Source organism: Oncorhynchus keta, chromosome 5 (assembly GCF_023373465.1).
Source record: "Oncorhynchus keta strain PuntledgeMale-10-30-2019 chromosome 5, Oket_V2, whole genome shotgun sequence".
Taxonomy (NCBI): Eukaryota; Metazoa; Chordata; class Actinopteri; order Salmoniformes; family Salmonidae; genus Oncorhynchus; species Oncorhynchus keta.
Window position 1 is genome coordinate 17804292 of NC_068425.1, and position 24405 is coordinate 17828696.

The 24405-nt window shown below is 43.6% G+C and overlaps 2 protein-coding genes across 3 annotated transcripts; one reads left to right on the forward strand and one right to left on the reverse strand.

Annotated features, from left to right (window-relative positions):
• Nucleotides 1-2195: 2195 nt before the first annotated feature.
• On the forward strand, nucleotides 2196-13699 carry LOC118377306 (uncharacterized). 2 transcript variants are annotated; one of them, XM_035764195.1, is made up of 14 exons: nucleotides 2196-2851; nucleotides 2975-3121; nucleotides 4010-4131; nucleotides 4322-4481; nucleotides 4665-4783; nucleotides 5258-7244; nucleotides 7489-7581; nucleotides 11970-12136; nucleotides 12267-12361; nucleotides 12556-12683; nucleotides 12815-13001; nucleotides 13195-13303; nucleotides 13401-13518; nucleotides 13653-13699. In XM_035764195.1, exons 1-13 carry the CDS (start codon nucleotides 2269-2271, stop codon nucleotides 13476-13478), a joined length of 3975 nt encoding a protein of 1324 aa, XP_035620088.1. In that variant the 5' UTR covers nucleotides 2196-2268; the 3' UTR covers nucleotides 13479-13518; nucleotides 13653-13699. The 2 variants fall into 2 exon arrangements, with proteins under 2 accessions (XP_035620088.1, XP_035620087.1); XM_035764194.2 differs by having other exon boundaries at nucleotides 13401-13671.
• A 70-nt stretch (nucleotides 13700-13769) lies between these two features.
• Nucleotides 13770-23851, reverse strand: LOC118377307 (CD9 antigen-like). Its single transcript, XM_052518313.1, has 6 exons — nucleotides 23683-23851; nucleotides 23308-23429; nucleotides 17951-18053; nucleotides 17629-17726; nucleotides 16834-16971; nucleotides 13770-14894 (listed from the first exon to the last, which is right to left on the reverse strand). Exons 2-6 carry the CDS (start codon nucleotides 23371-23373, stop codon nucleotides 14820-14822), a joined length of 480 nt encoding a protein of 159 aa, XP_052374273.1. The 5' UTR covers nucleotides 23374-23429; nucleotides 23683-23851; the 3' UTR covers nucleotides 13770-14819.
• Between the last annotated feature and the right edge of the window lie 554 nt (nucleotides 23852-24405).

A 24405-nucleotide genomic window follows, 5' to 3' on the forward strand; every position in this document is an offset into this window, starting at 1 on the left:
TTGAAGTATACTGTAGAATACTATCGTAAATACTCAATATTATCCCCCCCAAAAAACACTGTAGTAAATATTACATTAATGCCCGCAAAATAATAAGTGAGAAACCTACATGCCAAGTACAGACCAACCTGTTCCCTGCAGGTTATAGAAAAGAGTAGAAGCTCTGAGCTATCTGTTCAGACCCCAGTCCTACTATCTAAAGGTTGTGGAAAATGTGATATTTTAGTATTTCTCCAGTATGTTTCCTGAAGGAGAAAGCCTCCACGTCTAAGATAATAAAATAAAAACACTATAGTAAGCTAAATACTACAGTAATGTCTACAAAAACACTACAGTACATACTACAGGCCACAAAAACACTACAGTAAATACTACAGGCCACAAAAACACTACAGTACATACTACAGGCCACAAAAACACTACAGTAAATACTACAGGCCACAAAAACACTACAGTAAATACTACTGTATACTACAATCCGCAAAAGCACTACATAAATAACTATAGTCTATACTACCATTTATTTATACGATAGAATACTATAGTATTCTTTCATGTGGGTCCCTGCAAGGGGAATTCCAACAGGTCTTAAAGCAGTCTGTTGTTTTTCTAAGAAGAAAAAGTAAACTGTCAGGGATAGCTTTAAGGGACATGAAGCCCAATGTACTAACAAAAAACTGATAAGAAATGTAGCCACTAGTTGTTTTGGTTGTTCCAGCAACTGTTTTACATTCAATAAAAAAAAAATCCTGATATTTAGTGGAGTTGCCCGTTTCCATGGTGACTGGTCAGGGTTTTATTCTTGATCCACTCCCTCCCTGTCACTTCCACCCTGTGGCTCTTTTTTTAGATCTCACATTATTGCTACATTTCACTTAGTTTGCACATGATCTACCCTCCTCCTCCTTCTCTGACTGTTTTGTCCCTCCTTTTCCTGCTCAGCCCTTGTTTTACCACCCCTCTCCCTCTTTTCTCTCAATGAAATCCAGACATACATATTTTTTGCTTTGAAAAGTTGAAAAGAAAACAACTCCTGACTGTTGGTAGCTAGGCAACTCACAATGAGTCATCACTCTGCAGCGCCCATCAACCCCCTCTCCTCCCCTGTACACTCTCTTCATGTAGCATATTGAATAGTGTGGTTCAGTTAGACAGTGTACATTACGCTCAGTTTCAATGAATTCCCTGTTACTTACGGGTCCTTGAATATTAGAGTAGTTAGTGTTTTTGTTTTTCAGTCACTCTTAGGCCTACTGCTGTCTGTACAATTCATGCCACTGTACTGTTCGGTTGATAATGATCAACATTGATGTTGTCATGTGGTGACACAGTGTCTCTATGACAATAATAGCAACGGTTATAGTGATGATATTACAAAGGAAACACTCAATAAAATCCCTATGACGCACAAATTTGCTAGATTATTCCAAATTGATTTCAGGGAAATTTCCACACAAAAAATATCCCAATTTGTGCCAGCCATCAGTGAGAAACCTTACATGCCAAGTATAGATCATATGTTGTGTTCCCCACAGGTTACAGAAGAGAGCAGAAGAGCTGAACTATCGGTTCAGGCTCCAGTCCTACCTACATACAGACTATGGACCCCACTTCTATGTCAAAGATACAAAAACAATACAGTGAAGTAAATAATACACTACACTGCTAAACACTATGGTGAATACTATAGTATATAAATATAGCAATACGGTAGTATTTATACCATAGTATACTATAGTATTATGTCATGTGAGTTGGTACAAAAGCAGGTTCCCTAACCCATACCTTCAAAGGTGAAACTTGATTAGGGTCAGGTTCACCTCTTAGCAATTGCTGACGTTCTTATGCTACAGCATATGATGGTTTATTTTCCTACCATATTAACAAAGCAAAGTTCTAGGAACTGCGTAAAGTTACTTGGCCATACCAGGGTAAGGGTGGGGGGAGTGGAGAATTCAATGTGTGCTTTGACTTGTATGACAATACCACCCTCTTGTGGAGAGACGAGAGCCTGTCATCTAACGTATTGTGGTTAAGTTTCAACGAGACTTTTATTATGGTAAATTATATAGCAAACCTGTAATTATATACCCCTGTAGAAATGACAAGCATAATTGGAATCAGCATGCCATTGTTGAGACTAATTACCAATTAAGACTACTTGAGGTTGAATCAGTGAACACATGTGGTGCTTGCGGAAGCATTCAAAATATATCTTTCCCCTCGTCCCAGTGAGTTAAAGCACGTTGAGAAACAATCATATTGGCAATGTATTTTACACATACATGTTACGGTATCCTCCTACTTTACATTCTAACAATCACTCGGTATTTGCGAGGTCAGGCTCACGATTCGACGGGTAAAATAATAATCCACACACCTGTTGAGTTCACAGAATCCACACGAAATCCTCTTTCAAGCGACAGTGTCTCCCGTAATGATAAACTGGCTCATTACACCCGGACGACAAAGACCAACGTCCGTCAAACAAACCAGCCAAGAAAGCGCGTAGAAATGCCAGCGCGAAGACAGATCAACGAGACCAAGCCACGCGAAATTGGTGAATCATACGAAAATGTATATTTTCGCACGTTATCTCAGGACTTTGAAGAATTGAACAGATCACGAGTTTCAGGTAGAAAACGAATGGTGGTATTCAATGATAAGAACGACAATTACCATGCCAAACAACACGAGGAGAAGCATTCGGAAGGTTTACCATTTAAATCCTATAGTAACATCGATTGCAATCAAGGACAATTTCAGAATTTCCATCGTGGAAAGTTTTCCATCACGGGAAACGATGAGAACCACTCACAAATAGCATACCACTCAGATTCAGTAACTCCAGGTAAACTATAGGTGGGCTCTGTCTGTCATGTAGCCTATTCTACCATTTAACTTGTTTAGTTTGACTAAGCCACGTATTTATTTGCTCAATATGCACAATGGGCTAATGTTACGTCTATTTTAGGAGTGCGTGCAGGAAAGATCCGAGTTCGAGGTGAGATGGCGAAAGCAGAGAGCTGGATGAGAATGGAGCCAGACGTAGAATGTGGAGATGAGACTATGACCCTCACTGTCAGAGGGAGACGAGCCCTACATCTGTTAGTAGACAGAGGTAAATCGGACAGTGACCTATCACGACTCAGATCCGTTACACATTAGTCATTGGATGAAGGTGTCTTCTGTACAGGGGAGTGTTTATTTTATTATATATATATTTTTTAAGAGCCCCGATGCTCGGTCTGAACATTAACTCACATCGCTTGGGGTAGGGTTTTGGAAGCATAAAGACCTCATATTTTATATGAGCAAGACATAATTTTATAAAAACAAACATTTACATTGATACACGCCTTTAGAGTTAGGCCCAAACTAGACATAACATAGTATGTGTAAATCTGGGACACTCAAATTAGTTTGCTATGGTTACATAAAACAGAAGGTTCCTTAACCCTTTAACCTTAATCCATAACCTAGTTAACGTTAGCCATTTTTTTTTCTACAAATGAATACATACCATACGAAACGTAGCATATCATACTAAATGGAGTGTCACGGATTTACGTACAGAATAATACGGAAGACAGTGGACTACTGTGCTAATTAGCTATCTGCGTCTCTGAACACCTTAGTGTAAATGGAAGACGGACGCCACAAACTTGACACGTCACCAAAAAATACTATCGGCTGCAACTGTGTTAAAAACAATGTACAGTATTTTCATATATGAAATGATTTTGACGTGATATGAAAGTAGAGGGATTTATGTTTCTAGAGACATACTGCAATTGAAAATGGATTCCTGTTTAAGATGGAGTATTTGACTATTTTGACTTCCAGAGCCAATTCGCCTTTAAACAGAACATGTAAAGTCCTTGGACTATAAGGAGTAAAGTTAGCCCAATAATGGACTAAAAGGAGCCTAAAGTCTGACCACAAGGAGTGTGGGTGTGAATGATGCATAGCTGTAGGCTATTCTATTCATTTGTCCTCTTGCCTTTAGCGAATGCCTCTGCTGTCCCCCTGGCCCAACTACCCTCTCAATGTGGCTACTCCGTCGAGTCGACCTGGCGAGACTTGACGTTTGTGGTACCTTATAATGCCTGTCACGTCAACCAGGAAGTGGTAAAGTAGCACTCACCCCCCTCTGCCCTGCTTAAAAGTAACTTTGATGTCCATAGTCACAATCCATTCTCTGAACTTGTCTGACTGGCAGGTGAAAACTGTTCTGTGACTGTCATTCTGTCAACATAAAAGCTTTTTCTATTGTTCTTAACACACCGTTATTCACTCCTTTCCTTTGGCCTGCTGACAGGATGGTAGTTATGTGTTGCCTCTGATCTGGAGAGGGACCCCTGTGAAGATGTCCTGCCCAATGTCCCAGGCCCTGGCCCCCTCCTCCCTCTGCTGCTCATCTCAGGGAATGACTGTCAGACTGCAAGTTCAAGGAGCCAAAGAGGAGCTCAGAGTCAAGGGTAAGTGTGGAGTTTAATTTATCACAATTGTACTCGGCCTGCACGCTATCGCTGCTGAACAGACCGATTTAGAGACATCATTTGGACTGAATCCAATGTTTCTGTAACTATTTCTACAGCGATGATGAGTTTGTGGGGCTACTGTCAGGTCTGTATGTGAGCTGTGTTGGTTTCTCCCTGCAGTTAGAGGAAAATGGATGCCACTGCTTTCGCTGGCCCTGCAGTGTGGCTACAGTATGGACAGGCAACATGGAGAGCTGCTCATATCTGCACCCTTCACTGGCTGTGGGATCACATCAAAGGTGAGCCGTGGCACTCCTATTGCGCTATGACTTGGGATGGAAATGATGACTCAGGGCTACTTGACTGTTCTTTTTGCTTTTACATGAAATTTGCTGAAACAATTTATTTGCTTAATAATGTTGCATTTTACACTGTGAACAAAACATTAGGAACACCTGCTCTTTCCAGGACTGACCAGGTGAAAGCTTTGACCCCTTATTGATGTCACTTGTTAGAACCACTTCGATCAGTGTAGATGAAGGGGAGGAGATGGGTAAAATATATTTTTTTGAGCCTGGAGACATGAATTGTGTATGTGTGCCATTCAGATGGTTGAATTGGCAAGACAAGAGATTGCAGTGCCTTTGAATGGGGTATGGTAGTAGGTGCCAAGCTCACCGGTTTCTGTCAAGAACTGCAACGCTGCTGGGTTGTTCATGCTCTAAAGTTTCCTGTGTATTTCACTAACTGAAATAATGGACATTTTCTTCCAGGATGGAAAATACACTCTCTCTCTTCAAATAGGAGAGAAAGCCGTCACACTGGCCTGTCCTTCTCTGCCTGTCCAAGTAACACAACCCCTCCGACCTGTAGCAGATTTCACCCATTATGTAACTATGGGCCCAACAAGCTCAGTTTCCTCAACCCTGCTGTCTAACCCTTCTTCCATAACCCTGTCTTACCCAGTGCTTCACCCATCCTTCCCATTCAATCCCCTGCCCACATTGCCCCCTGATCAGTCTCCCAGCCCTGGTATCCATGTTACTTCTCCCTTGACTACAGGCCCCTCTGTCCATCCTCCCCTGGCTCAGCGTCTTCAGGCCTACCCATTCTCTCAGTATTACGACCTCCACACGATGCCCCTCAGTGAGTCATACCAGTCACCCCTCTCCTCTAGTCCCCCCTCTCAACTCCCAACTACAGGCCCCACTGAGTCGAAGCCAGGCCACACTCCTGTCCCAAGCCACCCCAACTACAATAACCCCCATGTTACTCAGTATTCTTCCACTACAGCTGGTCATCCAGTTAACTCTGAAGCCCCCACTCTCCGACCCCCTGAGTATACTCGCCACCTATACTACCACAACTACTATCACCCCAACATCCCTATGCTTGAGCCACCTCAAGGGCCCAGTAATGGTGCCAAGATGGGTACTTCCACCAATGGTCCTCAGGTTGAACCACCTGCCCCTCACAACCTTAACCCGATCTTCCGGGTGTTTCCGCACTACTACCTCTACCACCCCAAAGTGCCTCCCTATAACCCACCCCAACACCCTCGGCCTGTTACCCCTGTTCCTCATGTAACTCATCCTCCACCCTATCCTCACTACTACACCCCACAAACACCCAGTGGTGAAGTCAAGAGATCCCATCACCCTGATAACCCTTTTATTCATCTTCAACCTTTGAAACCTATCACTTCCCCTAACTCATCTCCCACTTTACTAGAGATCCCATTCTACCAATACACTCTTAATTTTCCCTACAAGCCTCCACTGATCCAGAAACATAGACTTGGTCTCCAGACCAACAATCCCTCTAGACCCATGGACGAACATCCTCCAGTTGTCCCATCTCCCCCTGCGTCGTCTCCTGATCAAAGTGGAAAGTCACACCCTCATGGTCACCTGAAATGGCCTCCACAACAACAACCCTCCAATTCACACGCAGCCCAGAGCCTGTCTACTAGTTCTACCTCTGTTACCCGTGCTGCAACCCAATCTCTTCTCTTTCCAAACTTCCCCCCGTTGTACTACCCTCATCTGAAATCACCCATCAGCAACCCTCAACAAGAACAAAACCCTGTTACTGTCCTCCCCACTGCTCCGCCTGCATCCTCTTCAACCTCTACTCCAGCATCTGGCCATCCAGTTTATCCACACTACTACGATCACCCATACTATTACTACTCAATGCCTTATGATCCATACAGATTACCCCAACCTGTTGATCATGCATCTTCTGCCCCATCTAAAGGAGCTCCGACTCCTCTATCTCAGACCCCTGCTCATCACACTATGGAAACCTTTCACCAACCAGCCCTTCCATATGACTATTCCCAGGCCAAAATGCCTATCCAGATTACTACCCAACCTCTGCCTTCTCCTGCCACTAACAGTCCTCAAACCTCCACTCCAACCCCAGAATCTACAACTCCTGAAATCCCACCTTTTCCCTTTGACCCCTACTACTACCATCCTGGAATGTCCATCTACGACCAGGACCAAAGCTTTGATCCCAGTACACACACTGAAAAGACATCAGGGGCTCAAGCTTCCCTAGATTCTGACTATTATAGAAGAGGAAGCTTTGCCCGCACTCCTGTGGCGAGTCCAACGCATGCACCCCATCCTACCACCAACCCCACTCATAACCCCTCACACCATCACATCATTCATCCACAACCTTCAACCATTCCTTCGCCTCATCGTCCCAACCCAGGTCCCCCTGGAGATCTGTCAGACTCCGTGATGAAAGGTGAGTCTTCATCTGGAATATTTCTACTGTATGTGTGAACTGCACCACTATTGAAAGGCTATGTGGTTGTCTCATATCAGTGCAGGCACTATAAAGAGCCACGAGGGCACCTCACCTCTACTAGGTGATCCTGGAGACCACTGTGTAATTGGTTTTTACTTCAGTAACGAATATCCACTTTTTTAAGTAGAAGTTCATAAACCTGGTTTGTCACACCAGTACTGTTTCCTTTCCCTCCATACAGACCCTGGTTTCAAGGCTGATACACACACACCCTGTGGCTTGTCTGACCAGGACTGTGACGGATCCTTAGGTTGCTGCTCTTACCTTGTGAATGGTTAGTCTCTCGATCTCAAGCTACTGGTCTTGGTGTTGCTATGGAGAAGCCATAACAGTTTGGTGTTTCGCCGACATCACAACACTTCTCGGCGGAGTGGTCAATGGTCTTCCATCATGTCCAAGGCCATGTGCACATGCTTGGTATTTCGGGAATGTCAGCTTTCAAACTGCTTTGCTACTCATCAAATCAAATCAAATCTAATTTATTTATATAGCCCTTCGTACATCAGCTGATATCTCAAAGTGCTGTACAGAAACCCAGCCTAAAACCCAAACAGCAAACAATGCAGGTGTAAAAGCACGGTGGCTAGGAAAAACTCCCTAGAAAGGCCAAAACCTAGGAAGAAACCTAGCCCGGTTCCTCTCTATGTGGGGTGGCCAGTCCTCTTCTGGCTGTGCCGGGTAGAGATTATAACAGAACATGACCAAGATGTTCAAATGTTCATAAATGACCAGCATGGTCGAATAATAATAAGGCAGAACAGTTGAAACTGGAGCAGCAGCACAGTCAGGTGGACTGGGGACAGCAAGGAGCCATCATGTCAGGTAGTCCTGGGGCACGGTCCTAGGGCTCAGGTCCTCCGAGAGAGAGAGAAAGAAAGAGAATTAGAGAGAGCATATGTGGGGTGGCCAGTCCTCTTCTGGCTGTGCCGGGTGGAGATTATAACAGAACGTGGCCAAGATGTTCAAATGTTCATAAATGACCAGCATGGTTGAATAATAGTAAGGCAGAACAGTTGAAACTGGAGCAGCAGCATGGCCAGGTGGACTGGGGACAGCAAGGAGTCATCATGTCAGGTAGTCCTGGGGCATGGTCCTGGGGCTCAGGTCCTCCGAGAGAGAGAAAGAAAGAGAGGAGAGAATTAGAGAACGCACACTTAGATTCACACAGGACACCGAGTAGGACAGGAGAAGTACTCCAGATATAACAAACTGACCCTAGCCCCCGACACATAAACTACTGCAGCATAAATACTGGAGGCTGAGACAGGAGGGGTCAGGAGACACTGTGGCCCCATCCGAGGACACCCCGGACAGGGCCAAACAGGAAGGATATAACCCCACCCACTTTGCCAAAGCACAGCCCCCACACCACTAGAGGGATATCTTCAACCACCAACTTACCATCCTGAGACAAGGCCGAGTATAGCCCACAAAGATCTCCGCCACGGTACAACCCAGGGGGGCGCCAACCCAGACAGGCTGACCACAACAGTGAATCAACCCACCCAGGTGACGCACCCCCCCAGGGATGGCATGAGAGAGCCCCAGCAAGCCAGTGACTCAGCCCCCCGTAACAGGGTTAGAGGCAGAGAATCCCAGTGGAAAGAGGGGAACCGGCCAGGCAGAGACAGCAAGGGCGGTTCGTTGCTCCAGAGCCTTTCCGTTCACCTTCCCACTCTGGGCCAGACTACACTCAATCATATGACCCACTGAAGAGACGAGTCTTCAGTAAAGACTTAAAGGTTGAGACCGAGTTTGCGTCTCTGACATGTGTAGGCAGACCGTTCCATAAAAATGGAGCTCTATAGGAGAAAGCCCTGCCTCCAGCTGTTTGCTTAGAAATTCTAGGGACAATTAGGAGGCCTGCGTCTTGTGACCGTAGCGTACGTGTAGGTATGTACGGCAGGACCAAATCAGAGAGGTAGGTAGGAGCATTGCAGTAGTCTAACCTAGAAGTGACAAAAGCATGGATTAATTTTTCTGCATCATTTTTGGACAGAAAGTTTCTGATTTTTGCAATGTTACGTAGATGGAAAAAAGCTGTCCTCGAAATGGTCTTGATATGTTCTTCAAAAGAGAGATCAGGGTCCAGAGTAACGCCGAGGTCCTTCACAGTTTTATTTGAGACGACAGTACAACCATTAAGATTAATTGTCAGATTCAACAGAAGATCTCTTTGTTTCTTGGGACCTAGAACAAGCATCTCTGTTTTGTCCGAGTTTAATAGTAGAAAGTTTGCAGCCATCCACTTCCTTATGTCTGAAACACATGCTTCTAGCGAGGGCAATTTTGGGGCTTCACCATGTTTCATTGAAATGTACAGCTGTGTGTCATCCGCATAGCAGTGAAAGTTTACATTATGTTTTCGAATAACATCCCCAAGAGGTGTAATATATAGTGAAAACAATAGTGGTCCTAAAACAGAACCTTGAGGAACACCGAAATTTACAGTTGATTTGTCAGAGGACAAACCATTCACAGAGACAAACTGGTATCTTTCCGACAGATAAGACCTAAACCAGGCCAGAACATGTCCGTGTAGACCAATTTGGGTTTCCAATCTCTCCAAAAGAATGTGGTGATCGATGGTATCAAAAGCAGCACTAAGGTCTAGGAGCACGAGGACAGATGCAGAGCCTCGGTCCGATGCCATTAAAATGTAATTTACCACCTTCACAAGTGCCGTCTCAGTGCTATGATGGGGTCTAAAACCAGACTGAAGCATTTCGTATACATTGTTTGTCTTCAGGAAGGCAGTGAGTTGCTGCGCAACAGCCTTCTCTAAAATTTTTGAGAGGAATGGAAGATTCAATATAGGCCGATAGTTTTTTATATTTTCTGGGTCAAGGTTTGGCTTTTTCAAGAGAGGCTTTATTACTGCCACTTTTAGTGAGTTTGGTACACATCCAGTGGATAGAGAGCCGTTTATTATGTTCAACATAGGAGGGCCAAGCACAGGAAGCAGCTCTTTCAATAGTTTAGTTGGAATAGGGTCCAGTATACAGCTTGAAGGTTTAGAGGCCATGATTATTTTCATCATTGTGTCAAGAGATATAGTACTAAAACACTTTAGCGTCTCTCTTGATCCTAGGTCCTGGCAGAGTTGTGCAGACTCAGGACAACTGAGGTTTGGAGGAATACGCAGGTTTAAAGAGGAGTCCGTAATTTGCTTTCTAATAATCATAATCTTTTCCTCAAAGAAGTTAATGAATTTATCACTGCTAAAGTGAAAGTCATCCTCTCTTGGGGAATGCTGCTTTTTAGTTAGCTTTGCCACAGTATCAAAAAGGAATTTCGGATTGTTCTTATTTTCCTCAATTAAGTTAGAAAAATAGGATGATCGAGCAGCAGTAAGGGCTCTTCGGTACTGCACGGTACCGTCCTTCCAAGCTAGTCGGAAGACTTCCAGTTTGGTGTGGCGCCATTTCCGTTCCAATTTTCTGGAAGCTTGCTTCAGAGCTCGGGTATTTTCTGTGTACCAGGGAGCTAGTTTCTTATGAGACATTTTTTTTAGTTTTTAGGGGTGCAACTGCATCTAGGGTATTGCGCAAGGTTAAATTGAGATCCTCAGTTAGGTGGTTAACAGATTTTTGTCCTCTGGTGTCCTTGGGTAGGCAGAGGGAGTCTGGAAGGGCATCAAGGAATCTTTGTGTTGTCTGTGAATTTATAGCACGACTTTTGATGTTCCTTGGTTGGGGTCTGAGCAGATTATTTGTTGCAATTGCAAACGTAATAAAATGGTGGTCCGATAGTCCAGGATTATGAGGAAAAACATTAAGATCCACAATATTTATTCCATGGGACAAAACTAGGTCCAGCGTATGACTGTGACAGTGAGTGGGTCCAGAGTCGATGATGGCTCCAAAAGCCTTTTGGAGTGGGTCTGTGGACTTTTCCATGTGAATATTAAAGTCACCAAAGATTAGAATATTATCTGCAATGACTATAAGGTCCGATAGGAATTCAGGGAACTCAGTGAGAAACGCTGTATATGGCCCAGGAGGCCTGTAAACAGTAGCTATAAAAAGTGATTGAGTAGGCTGCATAGATTTCATGACTAGAAGCTCAAAAGACGAAAACGTCTTTTTTTTTTGTAAATTGAAATTTGCTATCGTAAATGTTAGCAACACCTCCGCCTTTGCGGGATGCACAAGGGATATGGTCACTAGTGTAGCCAGGAGGTGAGGCCTCATTTAACACAGTAAATTCATCAGGCTTAAGCCATGTTTCAGTCAGGCCAATCACATCAAGATTATGATCAGGGATTAGTTCATTGACTATAATTGCCTTTGAAGTAAGGGATCTAACATTAAGTAGCCCTATTTTGAGATGTGAGGTATCATGATCTCTTTCAGTAATGACAGGAATGGAGGTGGTCTTTATCCTAGTGAGATTGCTAAGGCGAACACCGCCATGTTTAGTTTTGCCCAACCTAGGTCGAGGCACAGACACGGTCTCAATGGTGATAGCTGAGCTGACTACACTGACTATGCTAGTGGCAGACTCCACTATGCTGGCAGGCTGGCTAACAGCCTGCTGCCTGGCCTGCACCCTATTTCATTGTGGAGCTAGAGGGGTTAGAGCCCTGTCTATGTTACTCATTAGTTTACACAATGTGCTGTGTCTTAGGTCCTCAGGCTGTGTATGTGTGTCAACCCTCAGAGTGTACATCGGGGCGTCAATTTGTCTTTGCGGTCCCTGGCTCTCTGGTGGACCCCACGGTCTCCCTTCCCCCTCTACCTGCGGACAGCCATGTTTCCTGTACCCCCCAGAGGATGACCTCTGACCTGTACAGTGTACCCCTGGATGGCTGTGGAGTGCACAGATATGTAAGTTACTGTACACTTGCTACTCAACATCCTTGTATAACCGTTCAACATATTACCTGTGTGTAATTATTTAGCATGTTATAGTTTGATGCTCCTTCTTTTGCCCTGTTGCTCGTGTCTGTTTGGTTAGGAGGATGGTCAGGCCATGGTCCACTTGTTGGAGTTCAACGCTCTACTTTCCACACAACATAAACACAGCACCACGTCTGAAGACTCACCTGTCCGGTAAAGCCATTTAACTACCTGAACAAATGGTTCAAATCCCCAGCAAATTTATTTCATTATTTTTCCCAGAAGTTACCATTTTGAATGCTAATGCTTTCAAACCATGATGATGAACTTGCAATCCTTTAGTACAGATGGGATGAGATTACAAATCGGTGTAGAGTTAGTGCAACACGAGCTTGTCTTCTGTGTAGGTTGATGGTGGAGTGCAGGTCTTTTCCTGGTTCTCCCGGAAGGGTGAGGTACCAGGTGATGAACACCACCCCTAGCCCCCCTGTCCCCACTCAGGGCTCATTGGCTGTCCAGCTACGAATCGCTACAGGTAGGACTATATAAGTAATGAAACCTTCAGGAGTAACAGCAGAGCTATGTAGGACTCTGAGGAGTGGGTTTTTATCATACTGCATCTGCCAACTAACCACTTACCCTCCCCATATTTTCCTCTGCCTGTAGATGAGCACTACAGCAGCTTCTACTCAGAGAAACATCGACCACTCAGTCTACTTCAGGGGCGACCTTTGCACCTGGAAGTGGGTCTGCTGAGCCCCCCAGACATGGCCCCTGGCCTGGTGCTCCTGGTGCACTACTGTCTGGCCTACCCAGACACACCACGGGCCCGCTGGCTGCTCATCTATGATGGGTAGGTTGTTCCACTATAGTTCCTGTTTGTTTACATGCAACAGCAGAGAAAGCACTTCATAGCTGTGTGAAATATCCATATTTTATAGGTTTTTCCACAGAACCTGCTGCTCAGCTCCACTAAATAACTGTCCATATAGTGAACAGGCAGTTATTTTGTCTGAACCTCTACGCTGTTTTGTCTCATTTTTCAGCTGTCCCAGCCGTGGTGACTCCCAGGCCCCTGCCCAACCCCGTCACACCCGGAGGCTCACAATCACCACCTTCCAGTCTTTACCCACAGGAAGTCCCTCCCCCCTGGAGGTCCGTTTCAGCCAATGGTGTCATATTATAGACAGTTTGATACAGTACTGTCTGATCAGTGCATTTGAATGTGTTGTCCTGTCCTCATCCACAACAGATCTACTTCATGTGCTCCACGGAGGTGTGCTCCCCATCAGACGGGGACTGTATTGAGGGCTGCTTCAGTTTAGTTTAATTAACACTCCTATAACTGTTTGGACAATTGTGAGCACAAGGTAGGAGTATAAACCATCCATTTCTTGAAGTTACTAAAATGTACTGTATTAATACTGTAGTGCTCAAATGTATGTGTTTCTTAGTGTGAAACTTGACACTCGTATTTGTTACATTAACTGTTATTCATTTGTAGGACCAAAGCTGGACAACTGAACAAATTAATAAATACATTTACTCACAATTGGTCATGATTTTTTTTTTCTCTAGCACTTATTCAGTCATGCAGTAAGCACAATGACATAAGACGAGGAAGAAAAAAACAACTTTATTTTAACAAAAAAAGCTCCATTTGGTGCCAAGTTAGTCAGTAGTATTAGCTTATAACAGAACATAAGCATTGCAAATTGTAGTTCAAGACTTCCTACAAGACACTTGACTTGGTAAGGTACACCATTTGGCCCACTCCTGCCTGACACGGCAACACTTTGGCCAGTGTACCAAGCCACTCCATATGAAGTTTATTCTATCACACTCAACAGCCTCCAGTACAACTGCTGCCTGATGGGGCATTCAGGGAGACATAATTCCCAAGCCCGCTGCGATTGGAGTGACTCAAGGAAATGTATCCCAGTTGCAAACATTAGTTTGCTTATTAAAAAAATCAGTTCACATGCTAGAAATTGGCATCAAAGTAATAGAATAAGTCAAGCAAACAATGTTCCAGAGTCATCCCACATCAACATCCAAACATGGAATGAAGAAATCAGTCTATCACCTCAGGGCGTACAAGTGGAGCTGGAGTTGGTATTGTAATTGTGTAGCATGATTAGATATTAAATGTCCTTAATTTGGCATAGAGAACCAAAAACGGATTAATCCAGGTAAGATACTAATTCTGTCAGCAGTACATGGATATTGTAACAAACATTCTAAACTGATGTGATTACAGGGAAAGGTAATGTTGGACAGTGTTTCACTTGTCTGATTACAGCAGTGCCCTCTTAATGCTCCGTATGACTTAATAAAATGGTCCCTTTCATGTAAGCAGCATTAATGTCAGCAAGCGCAGCTATATACATTCAGTAACAGTGATCAAGGTAAAAAAAACAAGATTAAGGACTACAGTGGGAAGAGGGGCAGAGCAACAGTGTCTTGCCCTGTTCATGTCATCTAAAAGCATGTCCAGATGATCGAGAGCCCTGTCCAGCTACGCAAATGAATGAAAGCTAAGTCGGACATTATTTTTATTGGGCACCTCTCCAGAAGTATTACGTGACAGGATGGGGTGATGGTCACTGAATGACAACCATCTGGTTTGGTGTCAGTGGAAATGTTTGAACGTGGTGGTGGTCCTGTCCCCTCAGTACACAGGGTCAGAGAGGCGACTCTTCTTGATCTGTTTCATGAGGATGCTACAGCACACCAGGGCTGTGATCTAGGAGCAACAGTAGATGGTGATGAGGGAGGAAAGGGTTAAGCAGAAGGGGATAATAAAGAGAGCAGGGTGAGTGATCGCCTCCCCATCACCTTCAGAATTAGACCACATGAAGTAACAGGGTGAGCGACAGTCCCCCATCACCTTCAGGATTAGACCACATGAAGTAACAGGGTGAGCGACAGCCCCCCATCACCTTCAGGATTAGACCACATGAAGTAACAGGGTGAGCGACAGCCCCCCATCACCTTCAGGATTAGACCACATGAAGTAACAGGGTGAGCGACAGCCCCCCATCACCTTCAGGATTAGACCACATGAAGTAACAGGGTGAGCGACAGCCCCCCCATCACCTTCAGAATTAGACCACATGAAGTAACAGGGTGAGCGACAGCCCCCCATCACCTTCAGGATTAGACCACATGAAGTAACAGGGTGAGTGATCGCCCCCCATCACCTTCAGAATTAGACCACATGAAGTAACAGGGTGAGTGATCGCCCCCCATCACCTTCAGAATTAGACCACATGAAGTAACAGGGTGAGTGATCGCCCCCATCACCTTCAGAATTAGACCACATGAAGTAACAGGGTGAGTGATCGCCCCCCATCACCTTCAGAATTAGACCACATGAAGTAACAGGGTGAGTGACAGCCCCCCATCACCTTCAGAATTAGACCACATGAAGTAACAGGGTGAGTGACAGCCCCCCATCACCTTCAGAATTAGACCACATGAAGTAACAGGGTGAGTGACAGCCCCCCCATCACCTTCAGGATTAGATCACATGAAGTAACAGGGTGAGTGATCGCCCCCATCACCTTCAGGATTAGACCACATGAAGTAACAGGGTGAGTGATCGCCCCCCATCACCTTCAGGATTAGACCACATGAAGTAACAGGGTGAGCGACAGCCCCCCATCACCTTCAGGATTAGACCACATGAAGTAACAGGGTGAGCGACAGCCCCCATCACCTTCAGGATTAGACCACATGAAAGTAACAGGGTGAGCGACAGCCCCCATCACCTTCAGGATTAGACCACATGAAGTAACAGGGTGAGCGACAGCCCCCATCACCTTCAGGATTAGACCACATGAAGTAACAGGGTGAGTGATCGCCCCCATCACCTTCAGAATTAGACCACATGAAGTAACAGGGTGAGTGATCGCCCCCATCAGTAAATCACTGGCTATCTTCACAAGCTACTCAAGCATAGAATTGCTAACATTCCTCAACATGAGTGCTGATTTTAATGTGAGAGCGATTACATACTGTATGACACGCTCACAGTCATGCATCTAATAATAAACCACACAGAGAAAGCAATCGCTGACGCAAAATGGCAACAGGAAGCTCTGAGCAAGATAAATCATTTACTGTGATTTCTACCTTGAACCTGCAGCAAAAAACACGTTTCAGCTCATCATAGCTGTAAATTAGTAAGCGCATTGCTTTGTCAATTTGAGATACGAAGCAATCATAATTGCATCATCTGTTTCTCTCTGACATCAAAAACTGTAGTGTGTTTCGTAGAGGAATAGCTAATAATAATAATAGTTTGGTTTATTCCATGCTGTGAAAGTGTTTTCCAAATCGAGGGACTTTGTTAGAGCCTTTGATCTCTTCCTTGAACTCACTATCCCTAAGAACTGGAAACCTGTTGCTATACCCATGGTGGTGGGAAACCAGGAAACAGGTCACCCACTGAGTTGGTCATACACAAAAATGTCCTGCAGCAAAGCTTCATATAGGAAGCAAGTATTTCCTATCTCGAGCTCTTGTTAAATGGAAGCTTAAAAGTTACTCTCATGTTTGTGTTTGTGTTTATGTTTGTGCTTCTTCTTCTTCTTCTTCTTGTGCTCGTGGTGGTGGTGGTGATGGTGGTGGTCACCGCTGTGTTTGGAGGAAGAGGTGGACTCTTAAAAGCTTTCTCAGACAGAGGCGAGATTCTCAGTGCTCCTCGATGGTTGCAAAGTGCACCATGGCTCGAGGTAGCGGATCAGTTGAGAGATTGATGACAAGCGCTTGCTAGGCCCTTGAGAGGTCAGAGGTGCGGCAAGGAGAACCTGAGAATTCTGTGGCGGGAAAAAGCAGCAGGATCACTCAACAATCCAAATGCTCCCACGTCACAGATTAGATTTCCACTGGTGCTTTGTGGGTAAGGGCTTTGGGTGACATATTGGGCTGAACAAGTTTAGATACTTTCTAGTGAGGAACTCTTATTAGGAAGTGAAACTAACATGCATGTTCTTATTTGTAACGGTTCTCCTCTTCGTCTGAGGAAGAGTAGTTAAGATCGGACCAACACGCAGCGTGGTAACAGAACACGAAACAAAAATAACAACGAGAATGTAAGAAACGAAACAGTCCTGTCAGGTGAAACACCACAAAACAACTACCCACCAACACAGGTGGAAACAGGCTACCTAAGTATGGTTCTCAATCAGAGACAACGATAGACAGCTACCTCTGATTGGGAACCATACCAGGCCAAACACAGAAATACAAAACATAGAACAAAACAGAATGCCCACCTCAACTCACGCCCTGACCAAACCAAAATAGAGACATAAAAAAGGAACTAAGGTCAGGACGTGACATTATTAGCTAAGGTTACTTACCTCTGCCCACTCAAGCCTCTAAATCAGGGCTGTCAAATACTTTGTGCCCCCACTTCAGTGTAGTGTAACTAATGGAAAATGGATGCTGTTTTTCTTTTCGTTGTAGCTTACCACTGCCAATCCATTCATATTCTCATTGCATGCTCCATAGTCTCCGAAAACAGCCACGAGCAATATCACTGCTCCTAACGCAATCAACACTGACACACCTACAGTATGAGAGAGAGCGAGAGATGCTCATGTCAATGTTCACTGTTCAGCACAAATTATTTTTCAGTAACACTTAAGTTATACTTTATAAATGATTTTCAAATAGTTTATAAGTCATTAATAAACAAAGTTGTATTGTCTGTCTATCCATGGCTTACAGCTGTAAAAAGCTTTCCAAAACATTTGGAGCTGAAATTAGTAGAGTAGAGTTGTGTGAGCTCACAGATGACAAACTGTTGTGTGTTGAGGTCTATGTTGAAAAATCCTCTGGTCTCAGAGCTGAACCTCAGCCACAAGCCCAACCCGAACATCGCCATACCCACCAGCTGTCAGAGGAACAAACAAAAACTGTGCATGAAACAGTTTGTGTAACCACATCTAAAGATCAGTCTCACACAAGATGTTACAAATATAGTGTAAAAGATGTTCTAGTATTAAAGGGATACTTCTGGATTTTGGCAACGAAGCCAGTTATCTACACTGCTCAAAAAAATAAAGGGAACACTTAAACAACACAATGTAACAACACAAGTCAATCACACTTCTGTGAAATCAAACTGTCCACTTAGGAAGCAACACTGATTGACAATAAATTTCACATGCTGTTATGCAAATGGAATAGACAACAGGTGGAAATTATAGGCATTTAGCAAGACACCCCAAATAAAGGAGTGGTTCTGCAGGTGGTGACCACAGACCACTTCTCAGTTCCAGTTGGCTGATCTTTTGGTCACTTTTGAGTGCTGGCGGTGCCTTCACTCTAGTGGTAGCATGAGACGGAGTCTACAACCCACACAAGTGTCTCAGGTAGTGCAGCTCATCCAGGATGGCACATCAATGCGAGCTGTGGCAAGAAGGTTTGCTGTGTCTGTCAGCGTAGTGTCCAGAGCATGGAGGCGCTACTAGGAGACAGACCAGTACATCAGAAGACGTGGAGGAGAGCGGAGGAGGGCAACAACCCAGCAGCAGGACCGCTACCTCCGCCTTTGTGCAAGGAGGAGCAGGAGGAGCACTGCCAGAGCCCTGCAAAATGACTTCCAGCAGGCCACAAATGTGCATGTGTCTGCTCAAACGGTCAGAAACAGACTCCATGAGGGTGGTATGAGGGTCCGACGTCCACAGGTGGGGGTTGTGCTTACAGCCCAACACCGTGCAGGACGTTTGGCATTTGCCAGAGAACACCAAGATTGGCAAATTCGCCACTGGCGCCCTGTGCTCTTCACAGATGAAAGCAGGTTCACACTGAGCACATGTGACAGACGTGACAGTCTGGCGACGCCGTGGAGAACGTTCTGCTGCCTGCAACATCCTCCAGCATGACCGGTTTGGTGGTGGGTCAGTCATGGTGTGGGGTGGCATTTCTTTGGGGGTGGCATTTCTTTGGGGGGCCGCACAGTCCTCCATGTGCTCGCCAGAGGTAGCCTGACTGACATTAGGTACCGAGATGAGATCCTCAGACCCCCTGTGAGACCATATGCTGGTGCGGTTGGCCCTGGGTTCCTCCTAATGAAAGACAATGCTAGACCTCATGTGGCTGGAGTGTGTCAGCAGTTCCTGCAAGAGGAAGGCATTGATGCTATGGACTGGCCCGCCCGTTCCCCAGACCTGAATCCAATTGAGCACATCTGGGACATCATGTCTCGCTCCATCCACCAATGCCATGTTGCACCACAGACTGTCCAGGAGTTGGCGGATGCTTTAGTCCAGGTCTGGGAGGAGATCCCCCAGGAGACCATCCGCCACCTCATCAGGAGCATGCCCAGGCGTTGTAGGGAGGTCATACAGGCACGTGGAGGCCACACACACTACTGAGCCTCATTTTGACTTGTTTTAAGGACATTACATCAAAGCTGGATCAGCCTGTAGTGTAGTTTTCCACTTTAATTTTGAGTGTGACTCCAAATCCAGACCTCCATGGGTTGATACATTTGATTTCCATTGATAATTTGTGTGATTGTTGTCAGCACATTCAACTACGTAAAGAAAAATGTATTTAATAAGAATATTTCATTCAGATCTCTGTGTCATTTTAGTGTTCCCTTTATTTTTTTGAGCAGTGTATATACTTCCCCAGTCAGATGAACTCATGAATACTGTTTTCATGCATTCATTCAGAACAGTGCTTTATATTTAGATGCAACACTTTTGAGCTAATATTCTACAAGAGGAACAGGAGCTCAAGCAGTAAAAATGTGCTGTAAAGCACTGAGTATGAAGGCAGGTAAACTAATGCTTACTAACTAGCATTAGCACAATGGCTGGAAGTCTATGGTACAGTTGAAGTCGGAAGTTTACATTCACCTTAAACTTCTGACCCACTGGAATTGTGATAGTGAATTAGAAGTGAAATAATCTGTCTAAACAATTGTTGAAAAAATTACTTGTCATGCGCAAAGTAGATGTCCTAACCGACTTGCCAAAACTTAGGTTTGTTAACAAGAAATTTGTGGAGTGGTTGAAAAACGAGTTTTAAATGACTCCAACCTAAGTGTGTAAACTTCCGACTTCAACTGTATATACTAGTATGCTATCAGTTACCATATACTTTGTCATTGTGCTAATGCTAGTTAGCAACTTCCTTCAAACTGCATGCAGAGACATAAAAATTGTATCCATGAGTTCATCTGAATTCTGAGGCAGAAGATAATGGGGTTCATCGCCAAAATCCTAAAGTATCCCTTTCAATGTTACTATGAAATCTACAATGTTCAATTAATCAATTAAATTCAGTTGATTGTCAAGCAACACCAACATTGGGTGTGATGAAAACCTTTTTTTTACAGTACCAGTCAAAAGTTTGGACACCTACTAATTCAAGGGTTTGTCTTTATTTTTACTATTTTCTACATTGTAGAATAATAGTGAAGACAAACTATGAAATAACACATGGAATCATGTAGTAACCAATAAAAGTGTTAAACAAATCAAAATATATATGTTATATTCTTCAAAGTAGCCACCTTTAGCCTTGACAGCTTTGCACACTCTTGGCATACTCTCAACCAGCTTCATGAGGTGTGGAGGTGTGGAGGTGTGGAATGCATTATAATTAACAGGTGTGCCTTGTTAAAAGTTAATTTGTGGAATTTCTTTCCTTAATACGTTTGAACCAATCAGTTGTGTTGTGGCAAGGTAGGGATGGTATACAGAAGATAGCCCTATTGTTCAACTGTTCAGAGACTGCATGAATCAGGCCTTCATGGTCAAATTGCTGCAAAGAAACCACTACAAGGACACCAATAAGAATATACTTTTTTTGTGCCAATAAACACGAGCAATGGACATTAGACTGTTGGAAATCTGTCCTTTGATCTGATCTGAATCTCGAATTTGAGATTTTTGGTTACAACTGCCGTGTCTTTGTGAGACGCAGAGTAGGTGATTGGATGATCTCTGCATGTGTGGTTCCCACCGTGAAGCATGGAGGAGGAGCTGTGATGGTGTGCAGGTGCTTTGCTGGTGACACTGTCATTCATTTATTTAGAATTCAAGGCACACTTAACCAGCATGGCTACCACAGCATTTTGCAGCAATACACATTCCCATCTAGTTTGGGCTTAGTGGGACGATCATTTGTTTTTCAACAGGACAACGTCCCAACACACCTCCAGGCGGTGTAAGGGCTATTTGACCAAGAAGGAGAGTGATGGATTGCTGCATCAGATGACCATGCCTCCACAATCATCCGACCTCTACCCAATTGAGATGGTTTGGGATGAGTTGGACCGCAGAATGAAGGAAAAGCAGCCAACAATGCTCAGTATATGTGGTAACTCCTTCAAGACTGTTGGAAAATAATTCCAGGTGAAGCCGGTTGAGAGAATGCCAAGAGTGTGCAAAGCTGTCAAGGCAAAGGGTGGCTACTTTGAAGAATATCAAATGAAAAATATATTTGGATTTGTTTAACACTTTTTGGTTACTACATGATTTCATATGTGTTATTTAATCATTTTGATATCTTCACTATTATTCTACAATGTAGAAATAAAGAAAAACCCTGGAATGAGTAGGTGTTCCCAAACTTTTGACTGGTACTGTATATTGAAAGCAGTAACTCCCCTCAATGTACTGTGAACATTTCGGGACTCTAATACCAATAAATGTATTCAAAATAGCTTCTGAAGTTTCATTATTGTATGTTTGTTAATGGGAAAATATGGCAGTTCTCAATTTCCTTAAAAGTTTGTTTTGGAGATGAGGTTGTCATCTGACAACGATGATTGGTAACATTGGTAACAATAATGTCATCATGTAATGTCAGGTGCAGCACTGTTTTGCAAAAAAGGACTACAAATAAATAGTCTAGTTTGGGAAATCTAGATAAACAAGACATTAATAAAAAATAAAATAAATAAAAAATAGCATTCCTTTCAAAGCACAGAAAGCAACAGAATAAATACTGAACAGAATAGCTTCCTTAACCAGGGGCCAGGACTAAACTAGTTCAACAAATTAAACGGCACGCCTGTGTGTTTCGTTTCCTAGTTTTGATTCATTAATATAGAATTCTCCTGCTTGGAATATCAGTTAGCTGGTAGAGTGAACTAACCACACCCCAATGATGCAGTAGGTCCGTGGTTTTGCATCTGTCGGCTCATATTTCACATACTATTACCTGTTCAATGATTTAGGCCTGCTTTTCAGCAGCAAGGCAACTGTTGTTTTGTTGAGTCTTTTGTATTCTTATTACATTGATTGGATATAAAGGTCTGACCAGAAGGGTCACCCAAGCAGATTATCTGTATGAATGCCAACATTTTGAAACGTAACATGAGAAACAAAAACTTATCATTAATTTCCATTAATGAAGGAGAAGTTCATAAATGGAATGAACTAGTGTGCGAGTACACAACATATGCACACACGCATACCGACAAAACACAAACACACTTTTACACATAATTTGCTGCTGCAACGTTATTTTACTCTTATTGTCTATCCTGATACCTAGTCACTTTACCCTGCCTTCATGTACATATCGACCTCAAATACCTCGTACCTCTGCGCATTGATCTGGTACTCCTTGTCTGTAGCTCCATTCTCCTGTATTTTATTACATTTTTTTGTGTTACTATTTCATTTGTATTGTTCTTTTAAAAATCTGCATCATTGGGAAGGGCTCATAAGCAAGCATTCCATGGTAAAGTTTACAGCAGTTATATTCGGGCATGTGACAAATCCAATTTTATGGACAACTGTGAGCAACATTAATTGGTACTTTGATGGGAAAGTGGTTTAATCAGTCAGACATGTTATTAACAGCGGTGGAAATATACAGAGATGGTAGCAAGGGTCTGGACAAAGATAAATATCATTTAAATTGGACTTTAAGCAAAGCTTATTTCCAAATCAGAAAATGGCAAATGCTGCCTAGGTTGTTCAAAGATAAATAGACCATTGTAAATAACAATGTTCTTAACCCACTTGCCTAGTTAAATAAAAATAAATACATTTGAACTCGTCACCTACCACAATGAATTTACATTTTACACCAGCCCCCTTCTCTTTCTCATACACACCAGATACCAACCAATGTGTTACCAATAGGCCTACAGTTACAGTGAGATTACGGATACTTACGGAAAAAATGATGTTGAACATGATGAGGAAACACTTGCACAACTGGCCACATCCATCTAGTGCCATGGTAAAAGCTTTGCGAACACGCTACACGCAGGAAGTCAAAAATACAGTGTGGTGTCCTGTGAAACGAATTGCATATGTTCAAACATCTAAATGTTTATAATATGTGTGAGAAAAAAAGCGGTATTGGGTAATAGACTGTGTCGAGGGTTGGTGTAAGTATGTAGTTAACTATAGAGTATCATAGCCAGGTTTGAATCACTGCAAGGTGAATCTTTCATTAGAAACATTTTGTAACAGTTTGTGTTTGATATTCTACATCGAGCTACAGTGAGGGAAATGTAACGCAAGCCTGAACAAATATAAACCTACCTGGATTATTTGCGCTCAGATCAGTCTCTTCACACTGAAGGACGCAACTGCGACACCAAACCGGTCTTAAATTTCAGAAGATTTGTGTGAAAAAGACAATTTATTGTTGGATTTGGTCTGGGTTAATTCCAACCCCCGGACCGATTGAATCCTTTGATTGGATTAGGCTGTTGAGTGACGGGGGGGCAGGACACCTCAGAAGACGAGAAGACAGAGGGTAGCAATGATGGAGAAATGAAACTTATCTTTGGCTAGTTCTGGGAAAACATTTTCGTTATGCGACAATCAGTTGTGTTGTGCAATAATGAGATTATAATTATGAGCAAAAAGAAGTAAGCAGATAATTGTACTTACTGTACAATTATAGCCACATACAGTATATAATATAGGCCTTTCATAATCAAAACAAATGTATTTATAAAGCCCTTTTTACGTCAGCCTAAAACCCCAAACAGCAAGCAATTAAGGTCAGGTCGTTCTTCAAGATGTTCAAACGTTCATAGATGACCAACATGGTCAAATAATAATCACAGTGGTTGTAGAGGGTGTAACAAGCCAGCAATTCGGGAGTACGAAAAAAGCAGATCCAGGACAAGGTAGCATGTCCAGTGAACAGCTTATGGTTCCATAGTCGTAGACAGAACAGTTGAAACTGGAGCAGCAGCACGACAAGGTAGCAGGTCTGGTGAACAGGGACAGAGTTTCATAGCCACAGGCAAAACA

Bases quoted from the DNA above. Each gene is read 5' to 3' on its own strand.
- LOC118377306 (XM_035764195.1), top strand. From the start codon at position 2,269: ATGTATTTTACACATACATGTTACGGTATCCTCCTACTTTACATTCTA. The intron at 2,852-2,974 runs GTAAACTATAGG...CGTCTATTTTAG, and splicing joins CTCAGATTCAGTAACTCCAG to GAGTGCGTGCAGGAAAGATC. The intron at 3,122-4,009 runs GTAAATCGGACA...TCTTGCCTTTAG, and splicing joins ACATCTGTTAGTAGACAGAG to CGAATGCCTCTGCTGTCCCC.
- LOC118377307 (XM_052518313.1), bottom strand. From the start codon at position 23,373: ATGGCACTAGATGGATGTGGCCAGTTGTGCAAGTGTTTCCTCATCATG. The intron at 17,727-17,950 runs GTGAGCTCACAC...CTCATACTGTAG, and splicing joins CACACAACAGTTTGTCATCT to GTGTGTCAGTGTTGATTGCG. The intron at 16,972-17,628 runs GTAAGCTACAAC...TTCCCGCCACAG, and splicing joins ATATGAATGGATTGGCAGTG to AATTCTCAGGTTCTCCTTGC.